Below are 10,813 nucleotides of genomic sequence, written 5' to 3' on the forward strand. Positions count from 1 at the left end.
TTTCCTGGTTAGTTTAAAAGAATTCACTCTAAGGAAGGGGAAAGAGTTGACCAAAAAGGGAGGGGGAGGGGAATGCTCCACTGCCCCAGGCCATCAGGTTTGAGAACGCATCAGAGCCTTTTCTTAAACAAAATTCCTATAGGATGTGGGGGGAATTAAAAGATTAGAAATCCTTGTCACAAACCAAAAGTTTTACAAGATTTGAAAGAAAAACACTAATATTTAGTGTTTCCTACAGAAAGCATGCTTAGAAAAGAGATAGAGAAAAGATACACCTCAGTCAGTACTCAGGAGGGTGGGCAGATCCAATAGAGTCTCATGACAGCTCACAGAGACCTACCTCATTAGGAGCTAGAAATTCTGGAAAGAAAAAGTACATTATCTCATTAAAAGGTGAATTATTTCTCCTATCTCTAGCACAACTTAAGGTGAGCCTGCCTTCCTGTGAATGATCCTCTCTTCCCAAGGGAGGAATGGTTCTCTTAGCCAGCTCATTGACCTGCCTAGTAGGAATGTTGGGTCTCCATCCAGACCAAAGATTTTCTTTTCTTAAACATTATTGCAGTACCAGAGATATAAGGGGAATCTAACCAGATCACCAACGAGGCTCACTCCTAGAGCTTGTTTCTTAGGTATAAAATCTGCAGCAACATACAGCCCCACCCTCACAAAGGCCCTGATTTAGTTAAAAGCTTTACTGTCATGTTCTTGAAAATATTAATAACTTTAAAGTGCATTTTGTGAAATGAAGGCTAATAGCTGAGGAGGTATACTCAGATTACACACAAAGACCACGTCTGTGGTCAGTCCTAGCCACGTGGCATTAAAGACACTGTATGTTCATAGACCATCATGACATGTAGTGTATAAGGAATTCAGTATCATGAACAATGTTAGAGAGAAAAGGTAAAGAGAAAGAGAAGATAAACATAAAAATTGCTAGGTGTTTATGTCAATATTTTTCATGTAAATTCCATATGGTAAATTTCCCTCATTTATTTCTTATTTTGACATGTCCTTCTTGTTATTTTCCTAAAAGTTAAGCACCATAGATAAAATCCCCAGTGCAAGTCCTCTGGGCTTTAAACATGATTATCCCAAATCAATACATAATTACTCCTACCACAAACCTATAAAACTGAGGAAGGATAGATATTTAAACCAGATTATACACGGAAACCCATCAATTCCCTCCCAAACAGTCACCCAGCCTAAAGGACCCAGCTTTCACTGCGTGCAGGTACACATCACTCACATGTGCTGCTCTTCTGCTGCACATACCAGACAATGCTCAAAATGGCAACCCACCACAGCTTCAGCCTGAGCACGCCCAGCCTGTGACAGGTATGTTCTTGAGATCAGAGTCTCTTAAAAAATTCAAAGAATTTGGGATTTAATTATTATGACCTCAAAAACTACAAGGGGCAAAACTCAAAAATATCCTATATCATCATGACTCATGACAAGGCTGAGTGGAACAATTTCAGTAGTATGCCCCTATTCAGAATATAGTGATACTGTACCTCAGTATTTTTCCAGCTCTTCCCTGAAATGTAAACTTCATCTTTTGAGAATCCACATCCACATAAAGCAGCCTCTTTACAATAAACATTTGAAATAATCTCTTGGGGCAAGAATAGACTGGTAAAAACATCATAGGAAGTATAACCCTCAAATTTCACCATCCAAGTTTTTCCCGCTAGGAGCTGTGATTGTCAGAGAAAGTCTTCAGACAAATAAAAAGGTCTCTCTGATTGTATCTCATCTCTCTAAAACAGGGAGTGGTATCAGAATTAAGTACTGATAGTATACAAAGTACCATGCAACAAAAAGTTAGAAATTCAAGTACTGGACATCTAAATTGACAAGTGGTGTGAGCTACTCAAGTTTGAACTGAAAGACCTGAGAATTGATTTCATTTCAAGGCTGACAGTAAGGAGCTTTGTGGTCTGCATTTAATCCATTCACTTTTGTGAACTTTTGACTTTCCACTGGTGAGACAGAAGTGAGAATGATTATCTTACTCTCTACTATTTGGTTGTGCTATTGTATGGCAAGGGGTTCATGAGGGTGGGAGCGCGCTGCTTCCAGTGCTGGAATTTTTAATTCTATTACTTTACTCTTTCTTCAGGGACAAAATATATTTGAGAGAGATAAGACAAGAATTTTCGTTTTCAGTTAGGCATGAGAAAAAGTAAGATTGTGGATTCACCTAATGTCTGAAAGTAAAGAGGTAGATGAACAGAGACTGGGATTCCAGAATCATGTCTCTATATTATTTAAAACTACTCAGAGATTTGAAATGACCATATGACACCCATGTGTCTGAATCAAAGTTCCTCTATCTTGACACCCAGAAAATCATATTTGCAGCTATACAAGATATGTTAAAAGGAAAATGTATACAATGCAAGTTATTCTACAAATATATATATATATAATTTTAAAGTTCCTGGATATCTTTGTTGCTGTCATCATGAGATCATCCTCTGTCTTCCAGCATCTGACTCTACCAGCACCTGGCATGCTCGTTTGGTGGTCACATCTAGCTATTGCCCTGGTTGGCTCGCAGGAACATGAGCTGGCTTTACAGTAGTAGTGGATAGAAGTACTCTCCACATCTAGCATGTTTGATGTATTCTATGCCTAAATTACTGTAGACAGTCATGAATCAGGTGAATATATTCAGGTTGGCTGGCATTTGATATAAAAAGAAGCTATTTGAAATCTAGTTAGGTAGATAATTTACAAATACAGAAGACAATAAAGCATACCAGTACTACGCCAAATTGACAGTGGCATGTTGCTATGAATTTTCAGTTAATTGTTTTGGTGAATGTTGACAAAGACCTGGGTATCATTTGCATCAGTGGGCAAGGTAGAGATCAGAATGGCACAAAGATGTTCTCAACACAAGAGGATTTTGTAGTGAAGGAAATAAAATCAAAAGTTAACTAAGAACTAGGTTAGAAAGGGAAATTCAAAAAAAGAAAAAAACAGAAGACTGCAAAGAAAGCTATGTCTCTGGGCATTTGGTTGGCATAAACTAGAAAACGAACCAAGAAGTTTCCTCAGTTATGTGTGGAAACGAGACAAGCAAATTATATGCAGGATGTGGTAAGAGACAAATCAAAAAGGGTTGATTAATTCGGTGAATAAACGCCTGGCTTGGTGCTTGGGACTTTAAATCCATTACCTCCATTGGTAAGCACAGGAAAGAAAACAAAACTATATTTTATGTGACCACCTTCTCTTGACCTAGTTAACAAAATAAATATTTTCCCAGTTTAAAAAGAGTTTTTCATAGAAAGGTCATTATTTTAGGTGAATCAACGACATACCTGATGCTCTAGGGCAGATGTGCCATTCCACACTGAAGAGTGCCCATCTTTGGTCAAGGATGTCAGCTTCCAACATGAGTGACAATGGTCTCCCAACAACACTCTTCCTGACAGGCATCCCAGGACTGGAGTCTTTTCACATCTGGATTTCAATCCCATTTTGTACTGCATATCTGGTAGCACTCCTGGGCAACGCTGCCCTCATCCTCATCATCAGCACAGACAGAGCTCTCCATGCACCCATGTACCTCTTCCTCTGCCTTCTCTCTCTCACGGACCTGGCTCTCAGCTCCACCACTGTGCCCAAAACACTTGCCATTTTATGGCTACAGGCTGGAGAGATCTCCTTTAGCGGATGCCTAGCCCAGATGTTTTGCATCCATTCCATCTATGCATTGGAGTCCTCAGTTCTTCTGGCCATGGCCTTTGATAGATACGTGGCTATCTGCAACCCGTTGAGATACACAGTTATCCTCAACCACACTGTCATAGGCCAGATTGGCTTTGCTGGGATATTCCGTAGTGTGACTGTTGTGTCCCCCCTTGTCTTCTTGCTGAGGCGACTGCCCTACTGCGGTCACCGTGTCATGGCTCACACATACTGTGAGCATATGGGCATTGCTCGACTGGCCTGTGCCAACATCACTGTCAATGTCATCTATGGGCTGACTATGGCTCTGCTAGCTGTGGGTCTGGATTCCATCCTCATCGCCATCTCCTATGGCTTCATCCTCCGTGCTGTCTTCCGTCTTCCATCACGTGATGCCAGGCACAAAGCTCTGAGTACCTGTGGCTCTCACCTTGGTGTCATCCTGGTTTTCTACACACCTGCCTTCTTCTCTTTCCTCACCCATCGTTTTGGTCACAACAGAGTGCCCAAGCATGTGCACATCTTCCTGGCTAACCTCTATGTTCTGGTACCTCCTGTGCTCAATCCCGTTATCTATGGAGCTAGAACCAAGGAGATTCGGGGTCGGCTTCTGAGAATGTTTCACCTGGGGAAGGGCTTGGCATGAGCTCCAAGCAGAAGCTGAAGATGGTAAAATATATGAGTGGAATAAACATCAAAATCAATGTATGTGGATGAAGACCTGTGATGTGGTGGCAAGATAGGAGAAGAAATGTTTGAAGGAAGAGATGGGTCAGGTGAATGGGATTTGTTAAAGATATTATTTAGATGTTCTGGGGACTATTCTTAGTTGCACAGATAGAAGATTACATTTGTTTTGTCACCTCAGAAGGAGACAAAATGTACCAAATAAACATAGAAAACACTGCATCTTGTGGTTGGAATATTCTACTTGGACAATATGAAAAAAACAGAGGCCAAATTTTTTAAAAGGCATCCAGAGTCAATTTAGATCTAAATTCTAAAGCTCTAGACATAGGTCTAAAGCACCTGCACACAGGTCTGAAATCTGTGCTTGGATCTGAGTGTGGTCTCCTTCACTTAGCTTTCTGCTTGGAGCTTATCTTTCTATGGCAAGCAAAGTCGCTTTCATATGGAATGAAAAATCGATAAGGATAATGATAATGCCTAGCTTTGGGAATTGTGATGAGGACTAACTGAATTAGTGCGTATGTGCAAACAATCTTGCCTAGTACAGCAATGAACATGGATGAACACATACTGCCATAGCAGGGTGTAGTCTTTTCTCAATATAGCCATGTGTTTATTTATACAATATATAATATACATATATATTAGCATGCAGGAAATTTGGTGAGGGTTATCAAGGGAGATGCAGATATGGGCAAGGATCTGCATATGATCGTATGAAAATTTGCAGAAATTCAATAAAAAAGGAAAAAGAAATCATTCTTTAATCCCAAAGTAAACTGAAAAAAAGTATATAGGTCTTTGTCTATCTCTTACTGCTATCTCTTTGGTAATAAGGTTATCTTATATCTTCTTTTCAATCTTTAGACATGCTTTTCTTTAATTTTTTAATGTATTTAAAATACCTGGCAGAAATTATTGGTTTAGTAAACCCATTGCTTGATTGTCCTCAAGGACATTATCTTCTCGTATTTTTTCTTGTGTATGGTCCACTTTCCTTTTTTTCTATGTAACAAAAACTTGTGCTGGATATCAGTAAAAGACACATAGAGGGCAAATGGCACATGAAGATGTGCAATACCATCAGACATCAGGAAATGCAATGCAGAACAGTGAGTGAAATGAGCATAACGTGCATGCAGGTTTGGTGGAGCTAGAATTTTCAAATATTGCTCATCAAAATGTAAGTTGTTAACTACTTAGGAAAATTGTTTGTAGTCTATTTTCCTAAAACATAAGTTACTGATAATGAAATCAATCTAACCCTAGATACCTAAAAGAAAATAAATACCTACCATGTAGTGGTTAAAATGTGACTTGACCCCCATGGACGCCAAGTATTTGAACACTTGTTCAGTTGACAGCACTTTTGGCGGAGGATCATGGAAATTTTAGGAGATATGGCCACGCTAGAGGAAATGCATCACTTTGAGAGTTTATAGCCTTGCCCAACTTTGAGTTTGTGTTCTCTGCTTCCTGTGTCTACTCGAAGATGTCAGTGTTCGGTTTTCTGCACCAGCTGCCTCCTGCCATGCTTCCCCACCATGATGGACTCTTATCCCTCTGGACCCATAAGCCCAGTAAATTCATCTTCCTGTAAGACGCCTTGCTCCTGATGTCTTATCACAGCAACAGAAAAGTAACATACATACCAATATAAATAAAGAAAATTTTTCTGTTGATAATTAATACATTTTACAAATAGTCACATCCAAGGAACTGTAACCAAAACACTAGAATGAAAAACTTATCTCAGTAAAGTGAATCACACAAGATTTTTTTTTTTTTCCCAGTGCATGTAAAAGTTGCTCACACTATAACATAGTCTGTGATGTGGGCATTAGCAACATGTTGAATGAAACAGTATATGTACCTTAACTGAAAAATAATTCATTAGCAGGGCACAGTAATAGTAATGTTCAACTGTAGTCCAAACACTGTGGAGGCTGAGGCAGGACGAGTTCATTAGAGGTGTTGTAAATATGGTTCCAGTAGATTTACAATGCAGGGTCCCACAAATTGACAATTACAAAAAAGTAACACAGTACAGTAGATGTTGATTAAAGATTCACAATAGTCAAAGAACAGAGAATAAAGGACTGTGGAGTACTCAGCACCAAATGGGCCAACTGTACCATAGTCTATTCCACTTCTTCCCGGTGAGTCTCAGGGAACATTGGGAAGAGGAGACAGAAAATTCTGAGAACTGTAGGTTAAGGAACACTGCTGTGAAATCATGTCTTCTGGACGTGAAAGGGCCTTCATACTCAGGAACTCATAACTGCTGTGGCTGCCTATACAAGATCAGTAGACAGGATCAAAATACATGGTACACATGTACGAAATTTTCAAAGAATGGGTAAGTAAAATATATTTCTGATTATATTCATTTGGGGCTGAAGAAATGACTTAGCAGTTAATAACACTGACTGCTCTTGCAGAGGACCAAGGTTCTAATCCTAGCACCCACATGGCAGCTAACAACCTTCTGTAACTCCAGAGAAGTCGATGCCCTCTTCTGACCTTTGCAGGCATTGCATCTCATGAGTGCAATTACATGTAGGGAATAAGTATAAAAATAATAAATTAGTTTATTTTATAAATTACATTCACTTATGCTGTTCAGTATGATATTTTGAAATATGTATTCATTATCAAGTTATTAAACAAAGCTATTTTCTTTCCGCATCACCTCACATATCTACCATTAACTTGTGGTGAAGGTACCATCGACTCAGCAATTTTCAGATGCATAATATAGTCCTACCAACTATAGTCACTACATTGTACAGTAGATCTCTTGAACTTGTTCTTTTTGGAAGTAATTAAAAATTTTATCCTTGAAAAAAAGAAATGTGGATGAAATACAATAAAATACACCACCATAAAGGAAGTCCTCTCTATACTAAGGAATTAACTCCAGACATCAGATCCCCCTCTCTGCCCCAACCCCCTGCCTTTTGCTTTGCTGCTATTTGTTGCTGTCATTGTTCCTATGATGGCCTACTTAGTGATTTCTGAATTAAGTCTACAACATCAATTTTTATCACATATACCCACTCAGTCTCTATGTTGGCTTAGTGGTCAATTAATAATTGGGAACATATTTCCTTAATGGTTTAGAAGCAAAAGTTTTTCTGTTTGGCTGGAGCCAGCAGCTTGCCTGCGTAGGTTTGGCTGCTGTGCCCACTGCGCCCTGACTCCCCCAGCCACATTCACCCTCCCAGCTCCCCCCTCATCTCTCCTCCTAGCAGGGGGACTGGCACATTTTCTGTCTTGGCACCACAGACCTCTGTACTGACCTCTTGGCCCAAACTCTCTACTGCTTTCTGATCCTTTGCATCCAGACCAAGTCAATTCCTCCCTCTAGTCCCCACCTCCCTTTGCATCTCTAGGAGGCCCAGACCCACAGATTCCTGGAACCAGTAGCTTGCCTGGATAAGTTTGGCTGTGTCCACTGTGCCTTGACTCCCCCAGCCTCATTCACCCTCCCAGCTCCACCACTCCATCTGTCCTCTTAGCAGGGGCACTGGCCCATTTCTTGCCATGATACCCCAGACCTGTGGACTGACCTCTTAGCCCAGAATCCCCACTGCTTCCTGATCCTTTGCATCCACACCAACCCAATTCCTCCCGTAGTCCCCAGGAACCCTGGGGCATCTTCTCACCCCCGTCTCCCTTTCCATCCCTGGGAGCCAGCATCCCTTTGCATCCCCAGGCCAGGCCAGCCCAGCCCTCAAATTCCTAAGGCCAGCATCTTTCCTGGAAGGATCCAGACCTTAGAAGAAAGCCTGAGAGCATCTGATCCTCATCTGATTTGGGCCTCTGGGGGACCTCATGAGCAGCAAGATGAAAACAATTTGGCCACTCCAATATAAAATCAAAAGAGAGAACCTGAAGCCTAGACCAACCAGCTTTTCACGCCCTACAAGCAAACCACAAAGGCACATAACGTTTATAAAAGAAGCAGATCTAAACTCAACAAAGGAAGGCTTGAGTCTCACACAAGAACCAGAATCTACAAAAGAAATCCATATGTCAAAGTCACAGAGAAAATGCGATAACATGAAAAATCAAAATAATATATCCCCACCATGTACCATGAGTCCTCTAGAGGAGTACAATGAGAACCCCCTAGAGATAACACAGGGCATGGTACTAAGAAAAAAAATCCGGCATTGAAATTTTAATATCTGACAGAAAAGACTTTAAAACTAATCAGAAGAGATAAAGAGGGCCACTTCATTCTGATCAGAGGAACAATTGACCAAGAAGGTATTACAATCATGAACATATATTCTCCAAACTCTACTGCACCCAACTTCATAAAAACAGTACTACAGGACTTTAAGACATAGATTAATCCCAACTCATTAATAGTGAGGAACTTCAATACCCCATTGTCTCCATTAGACAGGTCAACAGGACAGAGAATTAACAGAGAGACATTTGAATTAACAATACCATACATCAAATGGGCCTAACAGACATCTACTGAGTATTGCATCCAAGCATCAAAGAACATACTTTCCATTCAGCACCCCATGGAACTTTCTCCAAAACTGACCATATACTGGGGCACAAAACAAACCTCAAAAAATACAAAAAGAATGGAACAATTCTATGCATTCTATCAGACCACAATGTAATAAATCTTAAAATCAATGCTGGAAGAAACACTACTAACTACAGGAACACATGGATATTAAACAGCACACTCCTGAATGATGAATGGGTCAAAGGAGAAATGAAGAAAGAAATAAAAGTATTCCTGGAACTAAATGAAAAAGATAATACAACACAACAAAACCTCTGGGGCACATTGAAAGCAGTACTTAGAGGGACATTTATAGCCCTAAGTGCCTACATGAAAAAAAAAAATCAGGAAGAATACAAATAAATGCCTTAACATTGTAACTCAAGACACTTGAAAAGCAACAGCAAATGAAACCCAAACCCAGCAGACAAGAAGTAAGAAAAATCAGAGCAGAAATTAAAGAAATAGAAACAAAGGAAACAATACAAAGAATCAACTAATCCAAGAGCTGGTTCTTTGAAAAGATAAACAAGATTGATGACCACTAGCCCAGTTAACCAAAAGAAAAACATTATAACGGAATACTTTAAAATCTATATGCCACTAAATTTGAAAAACTAAAAGAAATGGACAGGTATCTAAAAGCATGGGAACAACCAAAACTAAACCAAGAAGAGATCATCAGCTTAAACAGACCCATATCACATAAGGAAATTGAAACAGTAATAAAAAAAAAAAAACTTGTTTAAAAAAACCCAGGACCAGATGAATTTACAGCAGAATTCTATCAGACATTTAAAGAAGATCTACATCCAATACTACTTAATTTATCCAAAAATATAGAAATGAAGGGAGAACTTCCAAATTCCTTCTATAAAGCCAGCATCACTCTCATACCAAAGCCAGGTAAAGAAAGATACAACCAAGAAAGAAAACTATAGACCATATCCTTAATGAAAAAAAGGCAAGAATTCTCAACAAAATACTTACAAACCACATACAGACACACTTCAAATAGATCATCCACCATGATCAAGTCAGCTTTATTCCAGAGATGCAGGGATGGTTCAATATACATAAGTCAATAAATGTCAAATCACATGAATAGACTCAAAACCAAGAACCACATGATCATCTCAGTAGGCACAGAGAAAATTCAATATGCATTTATATTCAAAGTCCTAGAGGGAACTAGACTGGAGGGAACATACCTCAACATAATTAAAGCCATATACAACAAACCCACAGCCAGCATCGTTCTAAATAGAGAAAAACCAGAAAAATCAGGCAGGAACCAGGAAAGGCTGTCCACTATCTCCACTCCTTTTTTTTTAAAGTCTTTAAAAAAATGATTTATTTAATAACTACATGATTAGAGGAAGCATTTCATTACAACATTAACATATTCAGTAACAATTTCCAGAACAAAGATGCATCTCTTTCAAACTTGGCTGTAAATTTTTAGGCCTTTCTACTCTTTTTAGGTTTGTCATTGGTTTTCCAAGACTTTCAGATGCGTCATTAATTTATTTATACAAAACATTTTTAAATTTCTTTCTTTGTTTTTCCTTTTTTGGTTTTACTTTTCATGACTCTTTTTTTTAGCACACTATTTTTTTCTATTTATTTACTTTTTTTTAATTAAAAGAAGCATTGCATTACAACAGCATTAACCTATTCAATAACATTTTTCTGAGCTGGGGTACATCTCTTTCAAAATTGGCTGTACATTTCTAGGTCTACAGATGAATTATTACGCTTATATAATATTTTACTCATTATAAACTCTATAAGACATAAATTTAAATGAGGTTACAACGTTTAAAAAAGATCTCCACTGCGTTGTCAAAACACACAGTTTCATACAGAAAAATT

General features: G+C 38.9%; 1 protein-coding gene across 1 annotated transcript; it reads left to right on the forward strand.

Moving 5' to 3' along the window:
- Nucleotides 1–3,400: 3,400 nt before the first annotated feature.
- Nucleotides 3,401–4,357, forward strand: LOC103732112 (olfactory receptor 52D1-like). Its single transcript, XM_008830624.1, has one exon. It carries the CDS (start codon nt 3,401–3,403, stop codon nt 4,355–4,357), a length of 957 nt encoding a protein of 318 aa, XP_008828846.1.
- The last annotated feature ends 6,456 nt before the right edge of the window (nt 4,358–10,813 follow it).

Source organism: Nannospalax galili, unplaced genomic scaffold (genome assembly GCF_000622305.1).
Source record: "Nannospalax galili isolate Female #2095 unplaced genomic scaffold, S.galili_v1.0 scaffold635, whole genome shotgun sequence".
NCBI classification, from domain to species: Eukaryota; Metazoa; Chordata; class Mammalia; order Rodentia; family Spalacidae; genus Nannospalax; species Nannospalax galili.